General features: G+C 58.1%; 2 protein-coding genes and 1 long non-coding RNA gene across 7 annotated transcripts in view; 2 read left to right on the plus strand and 1 right to left on the minus strand.

Annotated features, from left to right (window-relative positions):
- PRMT7 (protein arginine methyltransferase 7) overlaps positions 1–384 on the plus strand; it is a 46,932-nt gene extending 46,548 nt beyond the window's left edge. For all 3 annotated transcript variants that reach the window (XM_032613821.1, XM_032613822.1, XM_032613820.1), the window contains exon 18: positions 166–384. In XM_032613821.1, the coding sequence (XP_032469712.1) occupies positions 166–345 (180 nt within the window). In that variant the 3' untranslated portion in view covers positions 346–384. The remainder of the gene's footprint in view (positions 1–165) is intronic.
- Positions 385–1,681: 1,297 nt separating this feature from the next.
- The window catches only part of SMPD3 (sphingomyelin phosphodiesterase 3), an 81,675-nt gene continuing 68,367 nt past the window's right edge, over positions 1,682–14,989 (minus strand). For 2 of the 3 annotated variants that reach the window (XM_032613824.1, XM_032613823.1), the window contains exons 2-7: positions 13,210–14,731; positions 8,154–8,229; positions 7,882–8,037; positions 7,002–7,091; positions 6,680–6,743; positions 1,682–4,826 (exon numbers count right to left, since the gene is read on the minus strand). In XM_032613824.1, the coding sequence (XP_032469715.1) occupies positions 4,403–4,826; positions 6,680–6,743; positions 7,002–7,091; positions 7,882–8,037; positions 8,154–8,229; positions 13,210–14,520 (2,121 nt within the window). In that variant the 5' untranslated portion in view covers positions 14,521–14,731 and the 3' untranslated portion in view covers positions 1,682–4,402. The remainder of the gene's footprint in view (positions 4,827–6,679; positions 6,744–7,001; positions 7,092–7,881; positions 8,038–8,153; positions 8,230–13,209; positions 14,732–14,989) is intronic. The other variant, XM_032613825.1, reaches the window with a different exon arrangement.
- On the plus strand, positions 4,823–6,107 carry LOC116744295. The gene is made up of 2 exons (XR_004347005.1): positions 4,823–5,449; positions 5,609–6,107. It is a non-coding gene; the product is annotated as an uncharacterized LOC116744295 (long non-coding RNA).

The following is a 14,989-nucleotide window of genomic DNA, read 5'->3' on the forward strand; positions in this document are numbered from 1 at the left end:
CCAGGTGTTCCTGGCATGTTCAGCCAGATGATAACTCCTCAGTGGCCCCAGGTCACCCAGCCCTGAACAGCAGCTTCCCACCACGAGCTGCCTGGGCTGGAGGCTGGCCAGGAGGGTGTTGGGGTGTCAGAAGCCCTCACCGCCTTCTTGCTGCTTCCCCTGCAGGGGTACTGTTGTTGGAACCCCCACTGCAAGCAGGCTGTGTACTTCTTCAACACCACAGTAGACCCCAGAGTGCCACCAGGTGGCCCCCAGACCATCACCTACACCGTGGAGTTCCACCCCCACACTGGAGATGTCACTGTGGATTTCACGCTCTCAGATGCCCTGGACCGTGGGTGCTGACCCTCACTTGTTGAGAAATAAAGTGGCTGAGGGCGCCAGGCTCTGAATGGTGTGGCTTTCTGTGAAGGAAGGTGAAGGCGCCTCTCCTTTCAGGGCCCGGCTCGGCCTCTGGGCTTGGAGGAGACCTCTTCCCTTTTTGTGTTTTTGCTCTGTGGCTCCTTGCTCCAGATGTGGTGGGAAGCGGGGATGGCTTTGGAGCTGAGGAGGGGCCAAGGAGCCCACCCTGCAGTGGTTATGAAGTGCTCAGAAAGCTCCAAGGCTAGAGCGTCCCTCCTGCCCAACCAGGGAGCGGAGCCAGAGGTGACTGGACTGGGCAGCTTGGGCTGCTCTTGGCTATGCAGTGCTGGGGCGGGCATGCTGCTCTCGTGGGAGCTGGCCTAGCCTGGCCTGCACTGGGGACCTTTGAGTCCCACCTGCCTGCTTCAGCTAGGAGGGGCTTCTGGGGGCAGAGTCGCAGACTTATGGCTGGGCCCCAGGCCTTGAAGACCCTGGCAGGGCCAGGCCAAAGACCGAGTTCAGACCCTTTCACTTGCTAAGTAGTGGCACCAGTCCACATTTGTAAGGGTCTGGCCTCCATGTGCAGCACCAGCAGGTGACCAAGACCAGCACCTAGACACCAGGCTGCTTTTCAGAGGATAGGGAGGAGGCTGTCCCAAAGCAGTTCCTCAGAGGCAGACCCAGGAAACCAGCCATCAGAAGGGAGCCAGGAGGTATGGCCCTTTCCCGTGTGCCCCCCTTTTAGCAGAAGGACCTCGTCCCCTAGAAGTCTGGGGCGGATGGGTATGAGTGCAGTCACCCCGACGTTGCCTTGCCAGGGAAGGTCAGAGAGCCCCAAGGAGGCCCTAGCCTTGTTTCTTCCCACACTCAAGGTGCCCTTCTGCTGTTTACTCCCAGTTCCAGGAGTAAGAGAACCCAAGGGGCCTGGTTTCCTGGTGGTTCAGGGCAGACTCAGGCTGTGCCCATCCTGTGGGGAGAGGCAGGAAAGGCAGGCCCCCCACAGTGGTCTCCCCACAGCCCCGCCTGGCCGCCTAGCCCCTTGGAGTCAGAGCAGGGCCCAGCCTAGCTTTTCACTTAAATGAGTGGAGAACACCAGCCTTGAGCCTCACAGTTTTATTTTTTCCTCATTATCCATCCTTTCAGCACCAGTAAAGGAAAAAAAAACACCTCTCTTTTCAAAATATTTTATCAGGTGTAAAGATTGTTTTTCTTCTAGGGAAGAATCGTCTGGATATATATTTGATAATGTTCTTACCAAAACCTCAGGTGTGCTTACCATATAAAACCCCTAATGTCCCATGAGGATACAATACAGAAAAAAATACAGAAATTAAAAAAGTCTTTTTTAAAACAGTATTTCTAAATCTCAGCAAGTTAATACAATAGTTAAAAAGCATCAAGATTAATATCCATACTTAAAACTCAAGGTGGTCTGGACGAATGAAATGACCGTTTTCTTCCAAAGTTGACCCCTGCCTCCTGCCTTCTCTGGAGGAGGCTGGGCCCGGGGCAGGTGCAGAGCCTTGGGGATTTGGGTGACCCCTGGTCCGTCCTTCCCAGGCCTAGATGCCACAGAAACATCTGAGATATTTCTTTTCTTTCTTTTTTAAAAATCGAAATGGAAAAGTCTGGCTTGTACATAGACCCGGGGGTGCACAGGCTTGATGAAACTCGTGGCTGGGTGATGGCGGCCTCAGTGCTGAGGCCCTGCCGGAGGGCAGTGCGAGGGGAGAGGGGAGCCAGGCCAGCTCTGCTCTGGACTCTAGGCAGGCTGGGCAGAGGCGACCTTGTTAGGACAGGAAATGACTGAGGCACAGGGAGGTATGACTTGCCTAAGGCCGCCCTATGAGTAGGGAGAGAAGCATGGCCCACTGTGCCTTGGCTCCTCCCCAGCTGCCCTGGGAGGCAGGCGGCCCCTCTGAAGGATGAAAGCTGTGCTGGAGTCGCTCTGCTTCAGGAGCCCTGGCCCTGCTTCCGCTTCTGTCCTGGGCACACAGCTGACCCGCAGCCTAGGGGCCTCAGCTCAGGCCCAGACATCTAGGTATCACATCTGCCCCGTTGAGCTCCACCTGTGAACAGATTCCTGGCTGCTCCTGGGATTGGAGACCTCTGACCCAGTGAAGCCTAGCCAGGGCCTCGAGAGCCACAGCTTTGGAGGAGGGGTGCAGCAGAGAGCCCAAGGAGGACTACACCCTAGACGGTGAGCAGCCCCTCCTGGCTTGACTTGGGGGGTGGGACTGGGGGCCTGGCCAGGGAAGTGCTCCAAGCAGTGAGGCCCTCAGCTCAGCTGCTGCCCCAGCCAGGGGCATTCAGACCAACCAGTGCCACTGTGAGTGTGGCTCTCAGGAGTGTCTTACTCCAGTGCAGGCCTGGCCTCTGGCCTTGGCCCCCTCTTGGTCCCTCTTGCAGCTCAGTGGGTGACAAGGCACAGCATCAGCTTATTGGCACCAGGAGGCTCCTGGCAGCATGGTCCTAGTGTGTCCCCAGCCTCGTTGGGCAGAACTGGCCTCGAGCCAGGCGGGCACATTGGTTGGGGCGCTGTGAAGAGGGGAGACCATTGGGAGTTGTCAGTAACAGCTCCCAGAGTCGAAGGGGCCTCGCACCTGGAAGCAGACAAAACCCTCCCTGCGTGACTCTGGGGGGCGTCCCCAGGTGAGTTTAAAAAGGCCAGTGGGCAGAGGCAGTGCTGCCATGGGATGAGGAGCTGTGGGCTTTACCTGCAGGCTCTGCCATGCTGTGCGCGTGTGCCTGGGGCTGGCCCTGGTCACATGGTGGCAGAGTGGATGCCAGCCAGTATCACTCCCTGCCTGGGGCGAGCAGTGACCATTGGCCTTGCCACCCCCGGCCTGCACGCTGGTGAGGGGACAGGCTGCTCTGTGCCTTGGCTTCCAGCCCCTTTGTCCAGGGCCCCTAGATCGGGTCGCTGTTGAGGATTGGCCTGGGAGGACAGAGCCGCAGCCCCACCCAGAGGCAGGTGGACGGTTCCTGAGCTCAGCCAGCACGTGGATGGGGACAGTCCCCAGGAAAAGATTGGTCCCAAACCAGAAGGGTGTCCGGAGGGGAGACAGGATCAGGCAGAAAGAGGATGTGTTGGTTTTGACAGAAGAGAAGCTACAAATCTATCATTTTCAAAACCAGAAGTTCCCCTCCCCCCTAATGCCGTGAGTTGCCCTTTTTCCTGTAAAAAAGTGATGCTCTTTCCTTGGATTCCCGTCTATGGCTCCATTGCCCAGATTGGAGTCTCCAAGGGAGGCTCCAGGCTCTGCTGTGCCTGTCTTGGGAAGAGCAGCATTCTCCCTCGTGGCTTGCAGACCCTTTAAAGTGAAGGGTTGTTTTTGTTAACTTTTTTGATTTTCTTTAAAATGTAATCGCCCTTGAATGCAAGACCCTGGGGAAGAGCCTGGGCTTGCTGGTAACTGGACACAGCCCTCACGGTCCCTGCTCATGAGCTGTCCAGGCTGGAGGTGGCGAGCCGGCGGCCGTGTGTCCAGGAATGCTTCTTTGGCTGGTTCTGATTGTGTTTGGAGTTTGGCCTTGGGTGAGGCCCGAGTGAGGGGTCTGTGGCTACAGCGTGGCACATGGCATGCGGGCAGTGTGCATGCGAGGGTGCAGGCATGCGAGACAACATGGCAGCAGACAAAAATAATGAACCCTGGACGAAGCTTGAAAAGAGATACAAAGAGTACAGAAACCCGGTTCTCATACTAACCCACGGGTTACAAACTAGGTTGTGCTGTAGATTTGTAGAAAATAACAATTTGAAAGAATGGCACTGGTTGGGCAGCCAGGACTCCCAAGGCCGGCCTGACTCCTGTCCATGGCGAGTGCCCAGAGGTGCTGGGCAGCGCTGGTTCCAGCTCACCCAGGACTGGCTGCAGCTCTCCCAGGCCCCTGCCCGCCTCCCCCAGCACGGGTGGTGCTCGCTGAGGGGACATGGCCAGGGAGGGACTGCGGCTCAGAGGGCTGGCGGAGGCCCTGCTGCTCGTGATGACTTGGCCCATTTATGCCTCCTCCTCCCCCGCAGATACCATCAGTCGCATGGCCACTGGGAGGTGGTCTGTCAGGCCCGACAGCTGGGTGATGAAACTGAATTCTTCCACCTCCTGGGCGGGGGGAGGAGAAACATCCCAGTTAGACCCAAAGGGCATCCTGTAAAGGAGAGGCCTGGCCCAGACCTTCCTGAAGGCAGAGGGGTGGGAGGATCCATGGGCCCCAAAGGCCTCCTGGATGGGCACGTCCCATTTCCAGAGGAGAGCTCAGTGCTGCCAAGGGGTGCAGGGCTAGGGTCCCCTATGCCCAGCCCAGCCCAGCCCAGACTCACGGCCTTCCAGTCTGGGCACAGCCCTTCCTCCCCGTGCAGCATGTAGTCAATGCGTCTGCCGTTGCCCTTCAGCAGCTCTTTGCGTCCCTTCTGGCCTCCCCCGGGGCTCTTGCTGCTGGGGAAGGCGAGGTACTCGCGACGACCTTCCTCGCTCTCCAGGACCCTGAAGGCACAGGAAGGCAAGGTGAGCCCCGCCCCCGCTGTGGTCCAGGTCCTGAGTGTGGAGCCGCGTTCTGCCCGCAAGTCAGACCAAACCCCTGCATTTAAGATCTGTCTTCCCTGTGAGCCCCAAAAGGGACTGGGATGGACAGAGACCGCACCTGAGTCTGAGTTCCTGACCGACCTGGGCCACTCCAGAATCTGCCTGGGAGTGTCCCGTGTCCACCGTGGGCTGGCAGCACTCTTTCCCTTTCTGAACTAGAACGTTGGCACCACCCAGAGCCTGTGACCAAGTTGGGGACAGAACTGCCCAGCCCCTCTCCAGGATGGTTTCTGCTCTGAGCTAAGAGTGTCCTGTTTTGGGGAACTTCATCTTTGCAGTGAGCCTCAGGGACCTTCCTCTTCTGGAAGTCCCCAGGCCTCCCATGACTCTTGTTTCAGGTCAGCAGGGGGCCAGGGGAGACAGGAGACAACCAGACCCCATCCCAGGACTGGACTGCTGTGTCGGTCAGTCCCTGAGTGGCTTTGCCATCAAGCCTCTGAGCCTCCACTGTCCCTCCTAACACAAGAATGATGACTGTGGCCCCAGAACACTTTGGGGACCAGGTGTGTGAAGAAAGGAACAAGGTAGGATGCAGCTGTCGCTCCATTTCTCAGTGGAAGGAAATTGATAGGGATGCGTATGTGTTGGTCAGGGATCTACAGGGAGGGCAGGGCGCTCAGGTGGAATGTTACGCCCTGAGTCCGGGTCTTCTGACTCCTTGACTGCCATCTGCTTCCTGCCAGGTTTCCTCCAGAGCCTGAAAATCAGTGGTAAGGAGACTTCAAGGAACACCCCATCTCAGAGGGCAGATGCAGGCCAATGTTGGGAGTGAGAGGTGCAGCCACTGAGAGACACTACACAGCCCTGCCTGCCCGGCTAACGCCTGGACAAATGGACAGGGCACCTGGACAGGCACAGCCAGCAAACATGGATTTCTGCAGGGTCTTTGTCAGCCTTGAGATAGATAACACTAATGACACGCAGAACGTCGTCATATCTCAGAAATGTAATCCACTACTGTCCTTTGCCTTTGATAATTAATTCCAGCATCAATGATCTAAGAGTTACTGATAGTCATTTTTAAATCATCATCTCATAAAAGGATAATTTTCTCGGCATAGGATGATGTTTCAAGGTTAGTCTATAATTAATTGGCTCAAATTAGCTGCAAGGAGCCATTGCCGTGGCTCTGTGCAGTCTCAGGGTGTGAATTATAAATTGGCTCTGCTGCTGGCCTCTCAACTGTGTCGTTTTTGGAAGTCTCGGGTTCAAGAATGCAGTTTGGCTGGGATGGAACTGTCTCTACTTTGAAAGGGACTGGCTTGTCTTATCTCTGTTTGTGTTTTTATTTGCCTAATGGGTGGCTACCAGCTGCCGGGCTCCTGCAGCAGATGCCATCCCCAGGGCTCTTCGGCAGGGGTGTCTGCAGCGCTTGGCCTCGCCCTCGGAGATTCTGGTCCTTTTTCCTGTGCCCAAGGCAGGCTGGGCCTCAGGGCGGGCCAAGCTGTGGTAGAGTGGACCCGGACTCTGGGTGCTGGTGTAGGAAACACCACCTCGAGGCCCCAGGCCTACTTGGAGGCTTCTTCTTGGTAAGGATACCCCTGGGGCATGAGGTCCACCACGGCCTCCGCCCACCCCCAGCTTGCCTCCCTGAGGCTCTCACAGGCGTCGTCCCATGGGGCTGTGCACTCTTGTCTGCCCGCAGAGCCCATGTCTCCACACCTGTTTCTGGATTGGTGCTCATCCCAGACCTGAGAGCTGCCTGGATCTGCCTACCCTGGCTGACCGCAGCAGCATGGGTGCTGGGTGCTTACTTTTGCAGATTGTCAGGGGTGCACACTTCCTCGTCGTAGAGACCGTCCTTGTCCAATAGGGTACCTGGGGACAAGGGGGTGAGAGTGGTCACTGCGGGCAGGGCCCAGCCAGCCTCAAGGAGGGCTGCCTCCCTGGGGCAGTAGGGTTAGGCCAGGGCTTCTGTGGGCTGGGCAACTGAGTGCCCCCCCCTCCCCCCAGCAGTGAGGTCTTGGGGGCAGGTCTCTCCGGGAAGCCCATGGGGTATCAGGCCTCGGCAGTCCCCTCCCCTGCCCCAGTCCCCCTCCCCTCCCACCCCAGAGCCCGTGCCCAGCCCCAGCTCACCGATTGCCCATGGCTTCTCCTCCCCAGGCCCCAGGCGGCAGGGGTCCTTGTAACGTGTAAACAGGGAGTGCTGCTGCTCCAGCTTGTCGTCTGTGAAGGGAGGGAGGGAGTGCTGAGGAGCTCCGGGTGTCTGGCCCGTCCTGGAGGGCCACCTGCCCCTGGTTCCAGTCTGATCAGAGTCACCAGGTCCCTGTCCCTCAGGTAACTGCCTCTGGGTGGAGTTTGTGTCCCCAGACAGATGGATCTGTGGTTCATCTGTCACTGGGTTTCTGTGTCCTTGAGAATGCCCCCTTTAACAGCCCTCAGAATTGTGCCTGGTGGGACTTTCCTGGTGGTCCAGTGGTTAAGACTCCACACTCCCAATGCAGGGGGCCCGGGTTCAATCCCGGATCAGGGAACTAGATCCTGCATGCCACAACTAAAAGCGCCCGCGTGCCACAACTAAAAAAAAGATCCTGCATGCGGCAACAAAGTTCCCGCGTGCCGCAACTAAGACCCGGCACAGCCAAATAAATAAATGTTTAAAAAAAAAAGAATTGTGCCTGGTACAAAGTAAGAGCTGAATACAGACTTGGTGAGTATCATTAGCTAACCCCATTAGTCTGGGTTTCAGAGGCTCCCAGCCTTCCCTGCCAGAGGTTCATCTGTGGGGCATCTCTTTGTCTCCAGCAAGGTGGCCTCTGAGCTATTTAGGGAGATCAAGGCCTCTTATTCTAGGAATTCTCGGGGGCGGAGAAATCATAGTCTTGCTAAATGTCCCACCCCCATGCTCTGGAGGAGCAGGAAGTTACTTGAGCTGCCTGACCCCGGTCTTTCCAGCTGTGACTGGAACCCACGCCTCCCCGAGTGGCCGACCCTAATGGTGAGGAGCATGCCTCACCAGAGGAGCAGTTGTCAAAGTTAAAATCTCCGCAGACGACGTCAAATGCCACCAGCTCCTCGGGGTTGGCTGTGCTGGACGAGGAGGTAGATTTTCGGAAATCAGCCAGCCAGTCCTGAAGCATGTTCAGCTGCTCACACCGAATGTCACTGTCCTCTGTGCGGCAGAACCACAGAGAGATGATGAAGCTGCTGCCAGGCCCCAGCCAGGCCAGTCCCAACACTCTGAGGGGACATTCCCCACCCGCGGAAGCTTGGGCCCCTGGACCCTACCTGGCAGGGCGTGCAGGTGTGTGCAGGAGATGTACCCGACAATTCTTTGGTCGTGAGGTGTATTTCCTACCTGCACCTGTAGGGGAGGAAGCAAGGTGTTGGTGATGAGGCCTATGAGTTAGCACTTCTCTGAGCACAAGGGGACACTGGCGACTCCTGCCCCCAGCCAGGTCAAACTCTCCGAAGCCCAGCTCTGTCGACTCCTGGCTAGACTGGGGCCCTGGGAAGAACAGCACATGTCCTGCTTCTAGGAACTTCTGCTCCAGTGTGGGAGGCAGATGCATGAAGAAGTACCAGCCTGTGGCATGGTGAGTGCCACCAACAATTCAGGCACGGTTTTACAGGAGAGAGATGCAGAAATTGCTCCCCACACCCCTGCTGTCTCCTGGTGACCAGAAGGTCCACATGGATGACCCTGAAGTGCCAGCCCCTTGGTTCTTTGTCCACTCCTGCCTGGTGGCTCTTTCCTCCTCCCCTTGGTCACACCCTGGACCTGATCATGGCTTGGAGCCCATTCCTGTGAAGTCTGAATCAGGCTCCCCTCTGGGATGTGGTGCAGCCACAAAGCCCACTACCCTCGTCCACTGTGAGATGCCTTGGACCTTGCCTTCGGCTCTGTCTTCTCAGTCTCTGGCTCTCTGGCTTCATGAGCAGTCATTTTAACTGCTTTTTGATTGTGGTCCCCTGTTAGTCCCCAGATCTGGGATGACAGCTGTGGCCGGTGTCTCCATGGCACCTGTCATGGCTGGCCCCAGGCACCCCATGGCCTCCATCCTGAGCCCAGTCCTCCTTCCTCCACAGGGGCTTCTTCACGCTCTACTCTCCCCAACCTCGGTCCTTGCCTGCTGCTCACCTCCTTCACTGGAGACAGCGTCCCTGGCAGGTGGAGTGGGGCCGAGGGCTCCTCCCTGACTCCCTGCCCAATTGCAGGTTACCCTGGCAGACGGTTTCCACGGGTTGGCATAATGAAAACGAGCAACTCAGTTGTACAGCACAGACAACTTGGCCCCCAGTGGTGAGCCTGGTGCAAGCCTGAGCCTTTGTCGGGCTGTGGTCGGGGAGGGGAGGGTTGGCAACCTAGCCTGTGGGTTCTCAGGCCCTCTGCTGGAGGCTGTGACAGAAGAGTCCCTCCTGGCGTGCTCCCCAGACCAGTCTCAGGTGCCCTTCCCAGAGGCCTCTGGTTGAATCCACATCCTCTTCCTCTCTGGGCTTTCCTCCCATCTGAGCCTCAGCTGTCTTCCCCATATTTCACTAATCTATTCCAGACTGGGTTTCTTATGATGTTGAGACCCTGGACCTCGGGAAGTCTCCAGGGAGGGTGACTCTAGAGGCCAGTTCTTGGCTGAGGTGCATGCAGCAGCAGCGCGGGTGCCCCTGGCCTCTGCTGAGCATAGCTCTGCCCATCCTCCAGCTAACAGTGGCCTGGACTCATCACGGGCCCTCCGCTCTGAGAGCCTCGGGAGGCTTCCATCCTTCTTTCTGCTGCGGAAGTCAGGTTGGTATTATTCTCCTCCATGAGGTCTTTCTCGTCATCAAACACCCTTAGCTTTCTACAGCTCTTCATCCCCTTTTCCAGCCTGGATAGATGCACATCTTTCCTTTTCCAGTGCCCAGGCAGATGAATGTCTGGTTACTTGATAATGGGCCTGGATTTGGGGCTGTTTGTAAGCTCATATGTTCACCATTCACTTCTTGCCCATATTCCAGGCCCAGACCTTTGCCCAATGGTACCCCCACCCCTGGAATCCCTTGGAAATTACACACCATTGGTTCTCCCTGTTGCAAAAACACAACACAGCTTTAAAACCACAGTGCCCCCAGAGGCCACACGGTGGTGCTGTCTGCATCCTCAGGCCAGGAGTCTGTTCCCTCCTCTGTAATAATATTCACGCTGTGAGCACCATGCCTAGCGCTTCACGGATGCGGCTTTACTACAGCCTTACAACGACTATGAGGATTATACTAAAATTACACCATCCGTGGCCGGGGTCATGAGGCTCTGGTGGCTGAGGCCGGTTCAAATCTGATGCTCAAATCTGACGTTCTTGGCTCATGCCCATTCCTCCCCCTGCTCTACACTGCTTTCTGAGCTCCTGGTGACCGAGCCACGCTTTTCAACAACTGCCCATTTGAGGCTTTTAGTGCATAAGCCCCTCACTTGCTCAGCACTTCATGTCACCTGCCTGTGCTGAATCCTGGGTGGGGACGGAGACAAGTGCAGGGAGGCACCACTCAGCCCTGCTGCTGAGGAGAACCTGCCCGGAGGGAAGACACGCAGAACGAGGTATGTCAGCCCCCCGCCCTCTTCCTTCCATCAGTCCTGTGAGCTCCCCAAGATCCACTTTATTATGTGCTGGGACCTAACTGATTCCCGGGGCTTGAGTCCTCGGGAGCCTCAGAGGCTCATGTTTCTCTTGCAAAAAACAAACAATCACTCTGAGAGGTTGTGCCTTTAGTCCTGGTGGACAAAGACTGTCAATAGAGCAGGGCCCAGAATCAGGCTCTGTCACACCTGAGGCAGAAGCCAGTCCATTCCCTCCCTCCTTTCTCCAGGCGTCTCGGTAGCAGGAAAGCACACTTTCCTCGAGGATGAGAAGCTCTGCAGAGTAAATGGGAAGGCAGGGCTGGACAGGGAGCCCCGGGTGAAGGGAGCAGCCCGGCTAGCACATTTCCAGCCCCTGGGCCCTTCCGGGGCTGGCCTGGTTCCTGAAACCTCACTTATTTCACTCTTCCACGTAGAGAAAGAGGCACACTCTCGCCAACAGATATGAGCTGGGTCTGCTGTGCCGAGCACAACGGCTCTGCTCTCGAGTTCTGTCTGACGGGAGAGGCGGGCAGCAAGACATCTGGGGCCAGGGCTGAGGAACCCCCGAGGGAAAGCTGGCTTGTGCTGGACGCCGCTGAGGAGAGCTCCACTGAGGTGGGGCAGCCAAGACAAGGGGGATCAGCATGTGGAGGCCCCTCAGGGTGCTGCTGGAGCAGAGCCCAGGGAGGTTGGAGGGGCCCGGGTGAAGGCTCACTTCTCCCTGAGGCAGCAGGAAGAGGGTAAAAGGAGTCAGACTTGGGACATGAGAAAGACAGGTTAGAAATGAGAGGACAGCCCAAAACATCTGGGTGGATGCAGAGGAATGGTGGCCTGGGCAGTGATCTTGCAGCTGGAGATACGGGGTGGACCCAGAGGTATCTGGAAAGTGAAAGTGGGAGCCTGAGTAGATTGACTGGGCTCAGGGCAAGAGAGTCCTCAGCAAGTGCGGAAATGGAGGCTGTGGAGCCACTTCCCCGGGCAGGTGCCTGGGGCCGGCTGGCCATGGTGTAACAGCTTGGAAATGAAGAGGGCTGGCCAAGTGGGGCCACCTGCTCTGGGGGCTGCCAACCCCCAGCTCAGGCTGAGAGCTGGACAGAATGCAGCAGACCTGGTGCCGCCAGATCTGCCAAGGTGGGGAGAGAAGTTGCAAACTGAGTTTCATGTGAAGTTGCTTGATTTTTAAATGTTGGCCAGCACAAGAAATTTTTTAATGGTGTGGACCAAATTAAACACATCTGAAGACTAGTTTTAGATCCAGGAGGTAGAGGGCTCTTCAGCATTTAAAGGATGGGCAGGCGACAAGGAGCCTGGAAGGAACGGCCAGAGAGGTAGGGGGTGGGAGGGAAGGCCGCGTCAGAGGGGCTGTCCCAAGGAGACTTAGGACCCTGGTTGGCATGATAGTTGGGGTGCCAGGCTGAGGAAAGAGAGGAGGAGGGGGCGTGTAGGCTGGGGGAAGGCTTGAAGGGGCCCTGGCCTTTGAGCGGTCTGTAGTAGGGCAGGCGGGAGGGAGAGGGTGCGTTCCCTCCCACCCACAAACTGACATGTCACTTCCTTCCCCAGAAGGTCACTCCGGCTGCTGAGACAGAACACTGACAAATCACATGCCAAAATGGGAAGGTTGGTCTCCTGTAAGAGGAGTGCCTTCAATTTCAGCATCTCAGGAGAGCCAGGGCCCACAGATCTGCGCCGGCTGAGCCACACAAGAGCCAGAGCAATGGGAGGGGAGTTCTGGGTGTTGGGGTGTGGCCCTGGCTCTGGCAGGCTCCATGTGGACCATCCGCCGGGCCCTCGCTCCTGGCAGGAGCTTGACTGACAGGTGGCACTTCCCTAGACAGGCCGAGCACAGTCAGAGCTGAGGCCTGGGCATGAGTGTCTCACCACGCTGGGCCTCCACAGTAGCTGCACCAGCCCCCTCCGTTCACGGAACCCCTTCTAGGAGAACTGAGAAGTCTTGAGGGGAATACAGAGAAGATCCGCACCCGAAGCAGCTGCTGCCTCTGGGGGCGGAAAGCCCCGTTCTGTAGCAGCTGGCCAAACGGTGCTTCGGAAAACTCTGGAAGCACCAAGAGCAGCTTTTGGATGGGGAGCAGAAAGTCAACACGCTGAGCGTGTCAGGCTCAGAAGAAGATAAATGCGTAATGACCAAATTACCATGGTCTAAAAGCTCTCCCAATTGCATCCAAATTAGCAGAAATAATTATGATTCACTTTAATTAGTGACTGTGGAAGTGAAGCCTTGGGCTGGTGGGCAGAGGGCCTGGTGTGGCAGCTGCGTGACAGCCAGGAGGGAGAGGGCGTGCTGGCCAGTGAGCCTGGTGGCCTGAGGCAACGGGTGTAGTAACGGCCAGGGCCTGAGAAGCCTGCCTGCAAGCCTACAGCCATTTGTCTGCAATGATTCAGAGAAGGGGCTCCCTGCCTCCACCGCCTACCACCTTCACCACTGGCACCGTGGGAACCTCCCAGGCCTCGCTGCTCCCGTGCCGCTCCCCACCTTGTGAGTAGGCTCTGCGTTGCCCCCGCTTTACAGATGGGGGAATGGTGGCTCAGAGATCTGAGGAACTTGCCTGACATCACCCAGCCTGGAGCCTCGGCTCCTGTCCCTGCATTATTTCCCTTGTCCCTGAGCTGGGGGCCCCCCGGTTCCGCTCCATGAAAGGCCTTGTCTGCCCCATGCCCTCCAAGAGAGCGAGGACCCTGGCTGCAGTCTGCCTCCCCCCATGGCTCTGGGCCCTGCTGGCTGAGGCCTCCTACCTTGAGATACAGAGCTCCCTTCGAGGCCAGGCTGTCGGAGGACCGCCCGTTGGGGTAACAGTGATAGGCCACGTCCATGATGGGGTAGCGGCTGGCAAAAAAAAGGCCGCTGTTGAGACACTTGAAGCTGCAGCAGCCATGGCAGCCGTAGACCCCGACGTCATAGAGGATGTACTCGAAGTAGCCGTGCAGCTGGTCTTTCAACTTGGCGGCCGCCCGCTTGTCAAACACCTCCTGCAGGCACAGGAAGTCCAGGTTGGCAGGAAAGAAGGCTGAGACCTCGTGGTCAAAGGCCTCGTCCGGGTGGCGCCTCCTGCGCACGGCTGCCTTCTTCGCCACCGAGGACTTGTACGGGAGCTTGCTGTTGGCGCCCGGTTCCCCACTGCCACCGTCAGCCCCGGCCCGTGCCTTCACCAGGGACTCCCTGGAGGCCGAGGGGCTGCCCAGGCTCCCCGAGTCCCCATCCCGCTGACTCTGGTTGGGCGTCTGGCCCCGTGGGCCCCCACCAGCCCCGTTCCTGGCCTGGCCCCCAGAGGGGGGGTCGACGGCTTCAGGGGGCCGGCCCCCCTCATCACCACTGATGCGCACGATGCAGGCGTCCTCAAGGCTGCCACCTTCGGCTGGGTCCCCGGAGGCCAGGCCGTTGGCAGCCTCGTCGCTAGGGTGACGCCCACCGTACTCCACAGAGGCCGTCCTCTTAATGCTCCCAGGGACGGCCCGGGCCACACCATCACTGCCCTGCGGTGACACCAGGCTGCTGAAGCTGGCCGCGCTGATGGACGTGTTGGTGGGTGAGTCGATGTAGATTTTGATCTGTGGCCTACTGGCCCCGTTGCGGATTCTCTGGCCGATTTCTTTGGCCCGGGCTTGGGTGTTGAAAACGTTGTTGAGCCTAGCCAGCGAGTCCGGGAGGAGGCAGAGGTTGGCAGTGGCGAAGCAGAAGCTTTTGCCAGGACCCGTACCCTTCCATTCACTGTGCAGGGCCGCCCCGCCGGCTGGGCCCTTGTCCTCCAGCCGAGAGTAGACGTAGGGCCGGCGGGCCGACTGCAGGGTGGACCAGAGGAGGAACCCAAGGAGCGCAAAGGGCAGCGAGGTGACCAGGAGGGCCAGGTAGACGGGCGTGAAGAGCACGGTGCAGAGCAGCTGGAGGTAGCACGGGTCATCCGCCCGCTGGCGCTTCTCGTAGGTGGTGGGTATGAAGGAAGCCAGGAGCCGGTCCGCCAGCCAGTAGCATGGGAAGATGAGGGCCCAGGACACGGCGTGCAGGGCGGACAGACAGCTGTTGGGAAAGGGGGTCGTGTACAAAACCATTGCAGCTCACTGGGCGCCGCAGCCGGCCCTACTACATGATGTCCCTGACGGTGCAGGCACTTTCCTGGGCGGGGCGGGCGAGTGGGGGGCTGCCGGAGGAGGGTCACGTGCTGGTGAGACACGACTGTGGATGGTCAGCGGTGCATGTTGGCCAGCCAGTCATGGTTCCCCTCAGTGGGTCATGCCGGGCCACCAAAGGCTGCTGGAGAACCTGCAAGACAGAAAGTGAGGGGTCTTTTATTCATCTTTAGGGGGCCAGGTCGGATGCTGGGGTTGTTGCCCTGCTCACCCCATTGCTGCCTCCTCTGACATGAGCAGGACTGTTCTGAGGACCAGGCCGGAGCTGGCAGGCTCACGTGGGGCGTTTGGGACCAGGAGTGGGCCTGGCATGCTGCATTTGCCTGTGTGTTTGGCTCTCTTCAAGGAAACTGCCTGGTGACCTGACTGCCTCTAGCTGACCTTTTTTTTT

The sequence above is a fragment of the Phocoena sinus genome, chromosome 19 (genome assembly GCF_008692025.1).
Source record: "Phocoena sinus isolate mPhoSin1 chromosome 19, mPhoSin1.pri, whole genome shotgun sequence".
In the NCBI taxonomy this organism is placed as follows: Eukaryota; Metazoa; Chordata; class Mammalia; order Artiodactyla; family Phocoenidae; genus Phocoena; species Phocoena sinus.